The sequence below is a fragment of the Triturus cristatus genome, chromosome 3_1, assembly GCF_964204655.1.
Source record: "Triturus cristatus chromosome 3_1, aTriCri1.1, whole genome shotgun sequence".
Classification (NCBI taxonomy): domain Eukaryota; kingdom Metazoa; phylum Chordata; class Amphibia; order Caudata; family Salamandridae; genus Triturus; species Triturus cristatus.
Window position 1 is genome coordinate 509,802,799 of NC_140583.1, and position 16,208 is coordinate 509,819,006.

The 16,208-nt window shown below is 43.5% G+C and overlaps 1 protein-coding gene across 4 annotated transcripts in view; it reads left to right on the top strand.

The window, feature by feature from the left end:
- ARPIN (actin related protein 2/3 complex inhibitor) overlaps positions 1-16,208 on the top strand; it is a 132,730-nt gene that overhangs the window by 41,561 nt on the left and 74,961 nt on the right. For all 4 annotated transcript variants that reach the window (XM_085644412.1, XM_085644413.1, XM_085644411.1 and 1 more), the window contains exons 2-3: positions 2,625-2,700; positions 2,928-3,060. In XM_085644412.1, coding sequence (XP_085500538.1) covers positions 2,625-2,700; positions 2,928-3,060 — 209 coding nt within the window. The remainder of the gene's footprint in view (positions 1-2,624; positions 2,701-2,927; positions 3,061-16,208) is intronic.

The window sequence follows — 16,208 nt, forward strand, 5'->3', positions numbered from 1 at the left end:
CCCTCAAACACCAGTTCAAGATGCTCGAAAGACTGTGGTGCTCCGATAAGACCCCCGCAAACTGCAACTCCTTCAACACCGTCCTCAATAGCTACCATCACTGGCTCAAGGAAACCAAGAAAGAAGCGCTCACCATCCACTTAGAAGCAAATACCTACCACACCAAGGATTTCTTCAACATTGTCCGAGAGTTCGCCTGCCCCTCTGCCACAAGAACACCATCCACCCTTCCCAAGCCCTCTGTGACACACTAGCAGACTTATTTCACCACAAGATCGACGACATATACAGCTACTTCAACCCCCAACCTACCGACCTCTACCACCTCCGCACCCCAAGCAACTCCACCCTCTACTAAATCGCCGAATGAAAACATCTCTCACCGGAAGACACCATCCCAATCATGAGCTCCATCCACACCTGATACCTCTCGGACTCCTGCCCTCACCACATCTACAGCTTAGGAAGTGAAGCCATCAGGCGCTCCCTTGCAGGACTCCTCAACACCACCATCACCACCGTGCCTGATGCCTGGAATTATGCCGAAGTCAAACCCCTCCTGAAGAAACCCTCAGCCAACCCCAAGGAACTCCAAAATTGCCGACCCATCTCGCTCTTCCTTTTCCCCGCCAAAGTCTTGTAGAAGACATCAACCTCCACCTCATGAACTTCCTCAAAGAGAACAATCTACTTAGCCCCTCCGTGTCAGGTTTCAGACCAAACCACAGCACCGAGACCGCCCTGATCGCAGCCATGTACGACATCCGAAGCCTTCTCGACCAAGGTGGCTCGGCCACCCTCCTCTTCAATGACCTCTCGGCAGCCTTCGACACAGTCTCTCACCACACCCTCCTCACCGGACTCCACCATATAGGCATACAAGGCAAGGCTCTCGACTGATCACCTCCTTCCGCTCTGGACGAATTTAGAGCATCCACCTTCCACCCTTTCTCCCCGCACCCAAAGACATCATATGTGGTGTTCCCCAGGGCTCCTCCCTCAGCCTCATGCTGTTCAACATCTACATGACACCTGTGGCCAACATCGTCCATACCCACAGAGTCAACATAGTCACCTACGCTGAGGACACCCAGCTCGTCCTTTCTTTCTCAGAAGACCCATACACCACAAGATACAACTTCCAAACCACCTTGACCAACATCTCCCCTTGTATGAAAACCAACTGTCCGAGACTCATCTCGGCAAGACTCAGGTAATCATCTTCGGAATCAAGCCTCAACTTGTGACGACACCTGGTGGCCCTCTGCTCTTGGCCTATCACCCACCCCGTTGAATCACGCACGCAACCTCTGAATCATCCTCGACTCCCATCTCACCATGATACAACAGCTCAATGCCGTCTCCGCTGCCTGCCTTCATACACTCACCATGTTTCGCAAGATCTTCTGCTGGATCCCCATCTCAACCAGGAAGACAGTAACCCAGGACCTCATCTCCAGCTGACTCAACGACTGCAACGCTTTCTATGCCAAAACCACCAAATAACTCAACTGCCTCCAAACCATTCAGAATTATTTGTCGAGACTCGTTTTCGACCTTCCCAGAAGACCCAGCATCACCCCTCACCTCAGGGCCCTCCACTGGCTTAGTGTTCAGGAAAGATGCCTCTTCAAGCTTCTCACACACGCCTACAAAGCCCTCCACAATACCGGACCCACCTACATCAACAACAGCCTGACTGTCCACCAACCAGAGAACTCAGCTTCTCCAGCCTTGTCTTAGCCCACGTCTGACGCATCAGTCACAGCCGATGCGGGGGCTTCTCCTTGTCCTACCTCGCAGCCAAGTCCTGGAACAACCTCACCTTCCACCTGTGCACCTCCCCCCTCTTTGAATAAATTCAGGAAGTAGCTCAAGGCCTGGCTCTTTGACCTCCACCTCTCTCTGACTGAGGCTCCCTCACACCTCACAGCGCCTGGAGACCCCTCGTGGTGACGAGCTGCGCTATACCAGCCCCGCTGATTGATTTGGTCTTTGTTTTCCTTATAGATTCTAGTTGGAAGCCATTTAAAGTCCCATGAAATGTATCAGAGTCATGAGACTGGAAAAATAAATGTTGCCACTACTTTCTTGTGTAGTGAGTATGACATTGTCAAAGCAGATGTTGCAGGGGAGCAGCAGTGCCTGACATTCTCAATAGTCTAGGGATGCAGCACACATTTTTGTTAATTTCTATTCCTCTTTTAGACATCGTTTTGTTGTCAACTTGACTTCGTTCTTCAAAGCGTGTCAAACCTTCATCTTAACTCCTTTTTTTTCTGTATGAATTATTAACTATTCCAAATGTACAGTATATATGTTGGGACTTTTCCGTATTGACTCACCTGTCATTTGTATTGGATCATACTATCATTGTTACCTCTGCAGTGATCATCTATTGACTGTCAATTGCGAGTGAACTTCTGTTAATGTCAACAGTTTCAAAACATTTTAGGAGTGTGATGGTGCTTTTCAGAGAAGGTGATTTCATTGTGATGTGTAGATTAGTTCAGCTAGTTAAGGGAATGAATATGGTGCAATTTTGTGGAGCATGCTCGCAACAAATGGGAGCCAAGAGGTACATCTAATGGGTTAGCTAATAATGTTTTCTCTCTATCTTGCAGTGGTCCTGGTGTGATTCTCGAAGGAGAATTAGTGGACTTTTCCCGCCATGCCATTACAGACATTAACAACAAGAAGGTGAGTGAACAGGGTGCTACTAATTCTGTAGTAGTTTAATAGGTCTAACCTGTGTGCTCTGTATTCTTCAAGTAAATCTAGTTTCTGTTAGAAAATTAGTTGTTTTTTCTCCTAGGTTGCTATCGATGTGAATGATCATTCTGTACGGGTTGTACTGTATGAAATTGTCTGTGTAAATTGGTTGTTTTTCTTCTTTCTAAATCTTTGACCTTTTGAAATCTCAACAGGAACGGTGGTATGTTCTGTACATAAGACCTAGTAGAATCCATCGTCGAAAATTTGATCCAAAGGGAAATGAAATTGAACCAAACTTTAGTGACACAAAGAAGGTGAACACGGGCTTTCTTCTGTCCTCTTATAGTAGGTATTGAGTAAACTGCACTTCTTTATTGATTACCTGAAGTACCCTTCCTTTTCTGCTGTTTTTGTCATTCCACGGGTATTGCATACCTTGGATGTGTAAAATGAGGGCAAATACTGATAATGTAGTCACAATTTAAGCACAGAGACTGGTTTATATTCTGTAATCTAGAGTTTTGTAGTAAAATGTATTTAGAGGTCTTCAAAACGTTATAAACATGGGTGTGGGGGGTAATTTCAAAGATATGGGATTCCAGTATTAAATGGTGGTCTCACTTCAAGTAAGTCGGGGATAAAATGAGGTCAAACTGTAAATGAGCATTTACAGTCCTCAAATGTTTCATTGAAATACTTACTAAATTTGTACAGACAAAGTTTTATTGATTACATTTTATTTCACACAAATGATAATGCATGTAAATCAGGTTTCAGTTAATATTTATTGCTTGTGCATCACCAAGTAAATAGTCTTGATGTGTTCTGACCCTATTAAAATCTTTGTTTCCATCACACTTCATAATCAAAACAACGTGCTTCATTTTTGGTTTTCTAACTGCTGAATGTGCATAGTTCATACAGGTATTTACATTTTGTTGTGTGTTACAAAAAATTAAACCATGCGGCCTTTCCTTTCTCACACTGTATTCCAGCAAGATTGTCACATAATTCTTTTTACTTTTCTTTCTCTGACTGCAAAGTGAGAGGAGTTTGTAGACACCAGTCCCTGTGTTAAAAAACATAAGAAGCAGAAGACTTAGCCTGACATTTGACCTCTGCCTTTGAAACGCGAATGGGACAACATAATACCCAATTTCAAGGCAGCTTTATATATTGCGTGGACTTTTGCAACCCACCAATATCGTCTGGCAACTTACCAGTGGGTTGCGATCTACAGTTTGGGAAACACTGGTCAAGTTCTATTAAAGAGTCTGCCACTAAGATCGTTGTGAAGGTCATGAATACAGAACTCACCAAGTTCTTGGAGGACAACAAGCTACTGGATGGTACGCAGTATGGCTTTAGAAGTCAATATGGCACCGAGTTGGCCCTGATAAATGTGTCTGAAGAAATCGGAGAGGTGGACCTCTCAGCGGCTTTCGACACGGTTGACCAAAACCAGCTTGTTAGTCACCCTTTTCTCAATGGGATTCATGGGCAAGGCTCTGGCCCTTCTAAAATCGTTTCTTTCTGACGGAGAACAGCAGGTGGAGCTCGACTGTCATAGCTCATCTTGGTTCACCCTGCCCTGTGGAGTGCCACAGGGCTCCTCATTGAGCCCAACACTTTTCAACTCATATGTTACCTCCATCTGCTTGCTCATAAAATCATTTGGCTTCAAAACAGTGTCATATGCCGATGACACACAAATCGTGACATCTTTTCCTGGAGACCAAATAGACACCGCTTTAAGATTTCAAGAATGCCTGTGCAAGGTTGGGCACTGGATGGCCCAAAACTGCCTCAAACTGAATGCAGGAAAACCCAAGATGTTTCTTTTTGGAAATGATACCTCTTTCTGGGGACCAAAATGGTGGCCACAGGAAATGGGCGGGTGAAACCCCCACTCCTGCCAATAAGGTGAAAAACCTTGGAGTCTTTTTTTGAGTCTAAACTATCCTTTGAGGGGCAAATTAATGCAATCACCTCCTTCTGCTTCTTTTTGATCAAAACCACCAGAAAGATGCTTCCTTTCATTCCTCGAGAGCTCCAGAAAGCGGTGGTGAGAACGTTCATACTGTCCAGGCTGGACTATTGCAACCACCTCAGCCTCATAGCCTCTAGACACATGGCGCAGGGCTCCTTAGACGCTACTGTAGCAGTACCACATGTAAATCGTTCTGTTCTTCGAACCAGGACTGACCAGCCTTTGATGGAAGACAGTAAAACCTTGATGCTGAGTTGTATAGTGCACAGCTCTTGATGATTGAGTTGGTGACAGTTGTACACCGGAGACCAGAGGCCTCTAATCTCCACACTGTCCAGGTGACCTCCCCGACCAAGAGAATATGCAATCATCACTACCAAGAGCTAGGGCAGTCAGAACCGTTTGCCGCATATTAGGCTGGCCTCCATTATCCACCAGTGAAGGTTTCGGGCTGCGACCTCTGATATGTAGATGATGTCTGAGAGGCATTCTGATGCTCGGCACTTTGAAGGCGAATATTCCACTGTAGCGCCTGACTATTTCAATAGGCATGAGGTACAAGCTGTATGCAAGAGGAGACCAAGAAGCCTCACAATTTCTGGGCTGAAACCAAGTTTCGAACTTGAAACATTAGGATGTTAGTATGAATGTACCCTCTCACTGTGGAGGAAGAAAAGCCTTCAGTGCCTCAGTGTCCAGGAGGGTTCCTATAAAGGGAATCCTTTATCCAGGATGGGATTTTGGCTCATTGATAGAAAACCCTATGGTGGGCAATGACAAAACTGTCAAATGTTTCCTCTGTCGGTAGACAAACCTTTGAATATCCCATTGAATGTCTTGTATTGTTGGTGGAACAAACTGAAGAAAATAATCCCAGGGACCGGGCCATAGGCTGGCTTCTTGAAAGCTTTCTAGCTCTCCAAATTTGCCTTCTCTCTGAAGAGTCTGCCTCTAGGGGCCTATCCATCAAAGATGCCTGGTTGTTCTGGAAAACCCATTGGCCCGCATGCAAGCATGTCATGTGACAACTATACTGGGGTCCATGACAAGACTGTCAAAATCTGTAGTTTCCAGGCTGCCTAAAGACGTATTTGGCCTCATCTTTCCTTTTTTCTACTTTTTACACAAAGAAAACCCTAAAGTGATTAAGGAGAGCTTGCTCGACATATCACAAAGTGCATGTGTGTAGCAGCCCAAGAGACAAACATTTAGTTAACTCCGGGAAAAACTGGCAGAATAAAAAACGAATTCGCCCAGAGCATCAGTCTTCTTATTTTCTCTTCTTGAAGGAGCAGTTGTGAAAGCATTAGGGTTCTGCTTGCTTGTAGAAAGCTGAAATGCAAGACTTTCTGGAGTGGAGTATTGTGTTAGAAAGGATGAGTGCCCAGGAGCAGGCCTGTGGTGTCGAGGAATTGGGTTCCTCACAGGCAAAGCTGAGCATGGTGTGGACCAGGTAGCCGTAAGGGTCTTAGTCAGGGCATCACTGAAAGGTAGTAAGTGCTCTGTAGTTAATGGCCTGGGCTGCAAAATTTCAGTCAACAAATTTGCCTTAGTTTCAACTGTGGGCATTTGCCCATATGGATTGTCATATGAGTTGTACGATACAATTTTCTCTGTATGATATGGTTTGAGTTATGCAGTACAAATGAATTTTCCCATACTCTCTATTGATATCGACATATAGCTCCAGCACCCTGTCTTTTAAAATTATAAGCAGGGGACATATTAATCAGCAGACCTGTATGTGCGTGCTTTTTTAAAAGCTATCTGTTCATTCACATCTCTATGTGACATTGTCCAGATCTGGGAACCCGCAGGATGTGACAGTGGTTAACGATGGCCATTTTAGTTAGGCTCCACATGTACATTTTGCCTACCAACCTCAACCACCCACCAAGTTAATATAGCCAAGTATATTCATGTGGGTGCTGAGTGACACGGTGGTATTAAGATTATGTTGCATTTATTGTTTATAGATGATTAAATACTTGTAGGAATAACTGCAGCATTCCCTTCCTAAAAGGCTTCAATCTGCTGTGGATTTGACTATGCCTTGGGAAATTCTGGGTGCATTAACTCCAGTGCCACAATTTTGTCAAAGAAGTCGGTTGATGCTGCTGGAGTCAGAGCTTTTGAGTGCAGACACTGGGGGTGGGTGGCAGAGGTGGAGTAGAGTTGACTCCTACTTGGTTTTCTTATGCTTGCATCTAGACTTGACTCCCATCTTCATCTTGGACTTACCCGAGCACAGCGAGTGAGACTGGGAGGGGGAAGGAGTCTGGAACTGCAGTCCGGACTGGTCTTGCTTCTTTTTTTTGGCACCATAGAGCATGGATTTGTGCTCCCTTCATATGCATCAGGGAACATTTGTCACAACCCTTAGTCATGTTTGGAACCAAGGCATCAAAGGCAGACGCCATGTGGATCCGTAACTGACCTCTGTTTCCAAGATTGAGACTTTGAGAGGGAGACTTCCCTGCCCATTTAGAAAAGACTTTTGCTTATTTAGGAAAAGCACCCAAAAAAGGTGAGTGCAGAGCTAAAGATCGGCATCAAAGAGTTCATTCAGAGAAAGAGGAATTACTAATCTGATGTAAGCATGCAGGAGCGGCACCTGTATGTGGCTGTGGGATGTAGATGCCAAGGAAGTCTTTGGGGCCACGTGCCAGCATGCAGAAATTATTGCAGGAAAACTTTCAGCTCCAGTCTGGAAAGACTCCTGGACAGATTCAAAAGGTGAGGAAGCTAAATGTGTTGTACTGCAAAATGATGCACCCCCCTTGCAGGATGTGGTGAGTGCCCCAGACTCTCCCATATCTCACTGACGATTTTAGGCCTTGAGCCGAATGCCCCCCCCAACCTGAAAGGGAATCGAATTAGAATGTTTATTGACTGTTAAGTTCAACAATTATTCCTCGGCTGTGTGTTGCTGTGTCACATATTTATAGGCGCAAAAAGAACAAATGATGGAAGTAATACTGAACAAACATTCACCCCCAGTCACTGATCTGGTTTAATCCATCGTTTTTTTGCATGCTACGCCAGTTTGGACCCAGCCATATGCAAATCAGTCTTGACCCTATTTCCCATGGGAACAGTCCAGCCTGAACTGCCATGGCTTTGTCGAAACTAGAATGGCGTGGTGAGCAAAAAAATGTTTTAAGCTTAGATCTCTTTACTGAGGGTTAATTTTTGACATTGTTCAGCATTCTGTCCATCAATTGTTCTTCTTGCGCATATTTATAGGAGGCATAGTCTATAGATATGAGCTGGTGACTCATGTGCGTAGTTGAGGGCTCATTTTAGAAGTCGTTTTTTCTCTATGCATTATAGATAACTTAGAGAGCAGTTTGATCCATGAGGTCTCCTTTTCTTACTTTTATGTACTTTTGTAAAAAAATAGCCTTGTGATTTAGGGATAGGACATCCCATCTCCTGTAAGGATTCCCACAAATCTAGAAATAAAACGTGGACCCATTCCAAACTTGCCTTTTACATAGGGTCCATTTAATGAGGTTTTGTGCAGTAAAGCAGAATCTCACTGGAATGGAAATAGGCTCACAGTCTTTGGTATTTGATGCAGCTTTTTCTTTCAGATAACTATTCAGAACTTCTGCATATGTTTCAGAAAATAAAAAGTGTATTGTTTCGATGTATGGATATTGTTGTAAATGTGTTCTTCTTTCAACATAGTAGTTATATCTAGCCCTTCCTTTGTGTCCTTTCCTCTTTGCCCTTCCACAATTCTTGTAATGTTCTAAATGCTTCTCTGTGAGCCAAGCTGCATTCCAGACTTGTCAGTTGGTGTCTGGTCAGCTGGTGAGGTGTACGATTTGTCTGTGCTCTAAGAATAAATCCTCTACTTACCGCGAAGAGGCTCCAGCATGGTTCCTACTACAATTTACATCAATTTGGCGACGATTTCCAGTGCTGACCGGACAAGATTTTGAGTCTTTGGCAGAGCAGACTTTCTTCCATCGTTCCAGACAAGAGACACCTCCCCAACAAGAATCCACGGTGTACAGCATGGCCGCTGATCCTTTGAAGCCGCGATCCTGATTGACTCGTCCTGCGAGGAAATTTCTGAAGAAATTGTGAGGCCCTGGGGGCAACTCTGATGTCATCCGTCTTACCGCGAGTCACCCCACGCTCTCCACCCTGCATGTGCCACTCCTCAACGTGTCTAATGTTGCTAGGGAGCAGCGTATCCAACCCAGCGCATCAACCTACAATGCGCCAAACGTTGCTAGGCAGCAGATTCACCTGGTTTCAGCGCGTCCAAGGCATGGTACGTCTCTACAATGCATCACGCAGTCGGGTAACGCGTTGACGTCACCCCGCAATGTGAACCGGCCATTTTGGATCAGAGGAAAATTATCATCACGGATGAAGGATACACCAGTGTTGTGCCCAGCAGAGTAACCATGGTTACTGCGATCGACAAAAGTAATCATTAACGGTGATACGCTCACCAATTTATTGATGAAAGTTAGTGTGTCAGTTTCACGATGATACGCTCACCATTTTATCCCTCATAATAAGTTACAGCGTTACGCTCTCCAATTTGAATCTGCAAGTTTGAGCGTTACTGTCACACGGTGATACGCTCACCTCTCCTTTTCTGCATGTCCACTGGATGGCACTTGTGTCCTGGTAGCTACATTTCTTGTACCTAACATTAAAGCACGTGCTTTCCATGCTATTTTGTTACAGTGAACATTTCTCCACAGTGTTTTGAATGTTCTTCTTTACGTAAAGCACACTCTGAATAAGTTTTATAAAACATTTCTCAGAAAGTTGTGTGCAATGTCTGAACAGTTATGGCTCAGCAAGTGGCAGTAACTCTACCTCCACAATTTCTCAGCGAACCAGGTACACCTTCAATTTCGTGGAAAGATTGGATAGTCATGTTTGACAAATATCTAGATGCCTTTGATGGACAAGACTTTTCCGCCAAGTGTAAAAAAGCACTATTATTCAGTGCCTTGGGCAAGGAAGGTCAACATGTATTCCAGTATCTTCCCCAAGCATTACAATCCAGTGGGCAGTCTACACCTGATGAGTACAAAGAAGCTGTTGCTAGACTTGAAGTGAGGTTTTCCAAAGAAGAAAACTTGGTCATGAACAGATATAAGTTTTACAATCACAAACAACGCAACGAGGAATCCATCGATGATTTTGTTGCACGATTACGTGAACTTTCAGTAAGATGCAATTTTGGTTCATTGGCAGATGAGTTGATCTGCGATAAGCTCATCGTTCAGTGTAATAATAGAAAGATACAGGAGAGGCTGTGGGCGGCTAAAAATCCTTCTTTAAAATTAGCCATAGACTTGGCTAAGGTAGTTGAAAAATCAGAAAGGTGTATGAAGGAATTGCAGAAATGTAGTTCACAGCACTAAATCTCTGAAGTGTCTGAGAAGCTCATGTATGAGTGTCAACCTGGAGATGATGAAGCTGTAGCCCTTGTAAAGGCTAAAGGGAAAAGTTTTCAAAAGAAGAGTAACTTTGTCAAATCTCCTATTAGGTTTTGTTCGAGAATTGGCAGTAATGCACATACCTCTGATGCAAAATTTTGTTTTGCAGACAACCAAGAATGCCTCAAGTGTTAGAAGTTGGGTCATTTTTCAAGAATATGTAGAAACAAAGTTCGGTCCAAGGTAGCGGTCATAGAAGATGGTGCCATTGAAATTAAAAGAGACAGGGATAAAATCTTGGTGGTTGATGATCCTGACATCATTACTTGCAATGAGAGGAGACCGAAAGCTGAGTTTACTATTGATGGTCATGTAGTAAATCTTTTGGTGGATACTGGCTCAAGATACACCATAATCCCAGAGTCCATGTTCAAGGAGGAGTGGGGTAATATGTCACTTAAGGATAGTGATATTTCCCCTACAGGTTACCAGCGTGAAAATATAGAGTTATTAGGATACTTTGAGTCGGACATCTCTTTTATGGATAGGTCCACCAATGGGAAAGTTTATGTCTCGGTTGATGGGCCACCTATCCTTGGGTGGATCCACCAATACGACTTGCACATTATAGTCAATCCTAGGGCACCTAACCAAGTTATGGTTGTGGATGATCATACACTCAACGACATTCTACATGATGCAGGCAGAGTTTTTAGGGATGAGTTGGGTGAATTGAAGGGGTATGTACATAAGATCCAGTTAAAGAATGGTGTTATCCCGGTTCAACACAAGGTGAGAAGGGTTCCTCTTGCAGTCAGAGAGGAAGTTAAAACTGTAATCAATGAAATGTTACAGGGAGGTGTTATTGAGCCTGTGGAAGCCTCCACATGGATGTCTCCGGTTGTTATCACGCAAAAGGCGGATGGCAAAATAAGAGTTTGTGTGGACTTAAGATCCCTCAATAAAAATGTTGTGGCAGACACCTTTCCTCTTCCAAATATTGGGGAGTTGGTATCCACCTTGCAAAAGGTGCAAAGTTCTTAACGAAATTAGATTTGAAGAGCGCTTATCATCAGGTCCGCCTTCATGATGATTCAAAACATTTGACCGCGTTCATAACTACTGAGGGTACATTTCAATTCACCAGGCTTCCTTTTGGGCTGATCTCTGCTGCCAGCGTTTTTCAGCGTATGGTAACAGAGATTTTTAAGGGAATTAAAGGCTGTGTTTTTCCAAGATGATATTCTTGTCTTTGGTGACACCATCTCGGAGCACAACCAAGTACTCATATCCATGTTGCTTAGAATCGATGAAGCAGGTTTGACACTACGCAAAGAGAAATGTTCTTTCCTTGTTCAACACATAGAGTATTTAGGTTATGAGATTTCAGCCCAAAGGGGTTAATCCAAAGAAAAATCTCTTCGAGGCCATACAGTCAGCCTCGTGTCCTTCTGATAAGGATCAGCTCTGTTCATTCATGGGTCTCATAGAGTTCTACTCTAAATTCGTGAAGAACTTCTCAGATAAAACATTAACTTTGAGACTTTTGCTTAAAAAAGGAGTGAAATTTGCATGGAATGAAACTTATACTAATTGTTTCACTGCCATTAAGAAAGAATTGTGTGAAGCTAAGGTTCTGGCTCCCTTTGACATCAGGCGCACATCTGTATTGATGGTGGATGCGAGTGGTACTCGATTGGTTGCGGTACTCTTACAGAAACATTCTGAAGGAGAGAAAACCATCGCCTTTGCCTCTCGCTTTCTTTCACTTTCTGAACAAAACTATTCGGTCATCGAAAAAGAGGCTCTAGCTGCTGCTTGGAGAGTACAATATTTTAGGACATACTTGTGGGGTACCAAGTTCCAACTCAAGACAGATCACAAACCTTTAGTTATGGTTTTATCTCCAGGTGGTGCTGGTAAAGGTTCTCCTAGATTAGCGAGACTTGCTTCTAGGCTTCAGGAATATCAGTATGACATTTCGTATATACAAGGTTGGCGCAGTGTATAGGCTGACTGTCTTTCTAGGCTTTCTGTAAAGAGTAGTGATTTAAAAAGTGATTTTTCTGATGTTCAAGAGGAAGGGGCTGTAGCCTTTATCCAAGATGTCTTGGCTCTGAGTGATGGTACATTTACCAAGGACGAATGGTGTGTTGCTACGGAGAAAGACATAGTCCTCATCAAGGTCATGGATCTTATCAAATTGGGTACCAGGCGTGAGAGCTGTGTTCAACCTCCTGTCCGCCCTTTTCTTAAAGTTATAGATGAGCTTTCGGTGTAAGGTGAGAGTATTCTTATGAGAGGTGACAGATACATTCCACCATTCAGTTTGAGGCCGAAATTGTTAAAGCTTGCTCATGAAAGACACCTAGGGCAGACACTCACTCAGTGCAGGCTTAAAGCAGATTTTTAGTGGCCAGCCATGGACGCACAAGTAGCATCCTGGGTTGAAAATTGTTCTGCTTCTAGAGATGGTGAAAAAAGACTTAAGATCGCTTCTGGTTCAGCGATGGGTCACATTGTCACTACAAACCAACCGTGGCATAGTGTGTGCCTTGATTTCATCGGACCTATGGATGAATTGCCTGTTACTCATCGCTTTGCGATTGTTGTGTTTGATATGTTTTCTAAGTGGCATACTGTCAAATTTGTTAAAGAGATCACCACTGATTGTACCATACTATTCCTCAAAGACTTATTTCATGATGAAGATTTTCCCTCTGTACTCATTACAGATAATGGCACACAACTTACATCCAATAAAATGCGTATGTTTTTTTCTAGTTGTGGTGTGACCCACCATCGCACTTCTCATTATAATCCCCAGGGGAATGGCGTGTGTGAGAGAGCTAACAGTCGTTAAAGTGATTATACAAATGACTTGTTGTTCTGGAGGTTTTTCCAATGAGGTAGTACAGGAGATGGTGTGGGCATATCGGACCACTGCCCACCAACAAGATGGTAAGTCTCTGTTTGAGCTCATGCGAGGCAGACGTCTGGTACTAAGCTTGCACCCTCGTGGATTAAAAGTTGTGTGGTCAAGGGTGTTCATCCAGAGCCTCATGCCGGTACCTCTTACTCAATTTCTTCGGGTGATTTTGTCAAGGTCAAACCGGGGAGAGTGACTAAGGGACTTTCTAAATTCAGAGGTCCATATTTAGTTAAACAAGTTTTTCCTCAATATGTGGTCTTGGATAATGATGAAAAGTGGAATCTTCGTAGAGTGGCATTGTATCGCAAATCTGCAGCTTCAAGTGATATCACTCAGATGGTTCACGGTTCTCTGTCCAACGGTGGTTACATGTTATCTACCCCAGAGGAGGTTACTCCATCCCCAGTTGTAAGATGTCGTAGGGGGGAAGGTGGTGGTGATGCTTTTGATCGTACTGGTGTGCAGGAGCAGTTGGATCACTGTAATGTTCCTTCTGTTCAAAATGATGTTTCTCGTAATGTCTCTGTATCCTGTGAGGTCAGAAGTTCGAGATCTCGTAGACCTCCTGTCTATTTGAATGATTATTTATGTTAATGCTTCACGCTTATAATCTCCATTTTTGTGTTTTGTTTTTATTCTAAAGGGAGAAGATGTGTTGTAAATGTGTTTTTCTTTCAACATGGTAGTTGTATCTAGCCCTTCCTTTGTGTCCTTTACTCTTTGCCCTTCCAGAATACTTGTAATGTTCTAAATGCTTCTCTGTGAGCCAAGCTGCATTCCAGACTTGTCAGTTGGTGTCTGGTCAGCTGGTGAGGTGTACTCTTTGTCTGTGCTCTAAGAATAAATCCTCTACTTACTGTGAAGAGGCTCCAGCGTTGTTCCTACTACAATTTACATCAGATATACACCTACACTATAAAAAAGTTATTCAAATTAATAATTACAAACTAACCATATGTGATCTTCATTTCAATTCTTGGTAGAATCTAAGGGCCATCATTAGGCAACCTTAAGCGTAGTGCAAGTCTGTGAATAGCTACATATGAAGAGTATTTGCACATGAAAAGGAATATTCTTGTTGTATCTTCAGTTCAACAAGCAATACCGAGCAGTCCTCAATGGAGACCACGGTTTAAAAATGTTTTTTTGATAAGAGCCAGGGGCGTAGCTTAGTCTGTGATACACGGAAGGTGTGAATCTGAAATTTCCCAACTAAAAACAGTGTGCCACAAGGTGGAGGGATTAGATGACCAAGGTTTAGAATGGACTGTTCATTTGAGGAACAGGGTCAATATTGATTTGCATTAACGGGGCCTCTGTCTAGGTTCCTGTTTAAACAATGTAGGAAGTTAAAACCTCTTAGTGAAATGAGGAAGATGAGAGAAAAACCAACAAAGACATGGGATACCCTACTCAGGCCCCCCAGACCCAACTCTCAACCCAAGAATGCATTTATTTGGGAGATGCACACCCCATACCCCCACCCCCCACCCCCCAACCCTGTACCTACACCTCTGATCAGACCTGCTAAAATGTCCTTTTTTCGGCGCTAAATGATGGGCTTCTGAACACTGGAGCCATATTTGAACTATGCCTAGGTTGAAAGTGTTTGACCAAGTGGGACACTTTTTTCAGAAGCACTGCCCTGCAGTTGAGGTCTCACAGCTACATATTATCAGAATTAATTCTCTGGCCCGCCTATGCTGCTGGGAATATTTTTATGCAAATGCCTAAAGGAAAACCATCAAATGGGCCCCCATAGACAGAGCGAATGGAACACTGATGGAAGTAAATAAAAAGGCAAATGTGGAAATGTTTTTTTCTTGGAAAGAGCCTGGGGAAAGACCAATAATATATTTGTGTTCAAAAACTTTATTAGACTATTGCTTTGATTTATTTTTCAAAAAGGACGCATTTAACATTGCCATTAAGTATTCCTGTGTGTTTTTAACGTTTCCGTTTTCCTTAGGTATGGATAAACTGAGCTCCTTCCATATCCAGTCAGCTTCCTCTTAAGAGTGATACGTTGGCTTTAAAACTCACAAAATGTAACAGTGATATTAATGACGTGAAAAAAACTAGAATGGTAGAATGCCTTTAACTCGTGTTGTCCATGGATCAGGGGTTTCTGCCATACTTCTACTGTGTATGTTGTGCTCTACGAGCCTCCATTATCCCAGTACTAATCCACTAGTTTTCCCTTTGCCAAATTTATATGATCATGTTTCATGATGCAGGACCAAAACTTAGTTAACTCATATTTTTTTTATTTTTTTTTAAAGTTGTAAAACAAGAAGAGGGCTTCATTCATTTTTATAATGCTGTGGAAATGGGTTTTTCACTATTGGTAAAAAGCCCAAAGGTACCTTCTGAGTTGGTAATTTAAGTATACATATTTGTTTAGTAAAGAATGGAGTGAGAACTCTGATGGATTGTTGGGAGCAGAGTGTCCCCTGTATTGTGTACAGTCGTGTTCCCCTGCCCTGATTGCCCAGCTGCGACTGTTCGATATCCAGGATTTTATATTTTGACCCTAGCCTCAAACTACTTGAATGTGTGTGCAGAGCCTTAGGCCTGTCTCCTGAGATGAGCAAAGTTCTATAACAGACTCCTCCCCAGACTGTGTGTCTGGGGAGGACGCCTGCTGGCTCACTAGAGAGAGAGAGAGAGAGAGATTGATTGGTTGATTGATTGATTCTGTCGTGTTTGGTACATACATGGTGTATATGAGTGAGCCAAGAATAATGGAGGCCTCTGGGTTCCATTTTAGAAGCACATATGATGCTTATTTTCAGAAGCGCCTAGTTTAGGAGGCAACCACATCAATAACCTGTGCCTGGGTGGACTGTGCTTATGCTTTGAAGAACTGTGGCTGAGCAGACCGTGTCTCTGCATCAGAGAAACTGTCCTAGAGGCCATTGTGCTGCATCAGAAATTGCTCAGGAGAAGGATCATACCGATCTGACCTCCTAGCCCCACAACCCAATCTCCATATATCACCCAAGCCCAGAGCAAGTTTGTTGACAGCTGGAGACCTGCATTATCACCAAAGTCCTGTATGCCTGAAAGGACTCCAGGTGGTGGCCTCTGCTGCTACCTGCAAAAACTTCTGCTCGAACATGGGAAGCACCTCCAGCTGGTGTTTCTCCTCCCA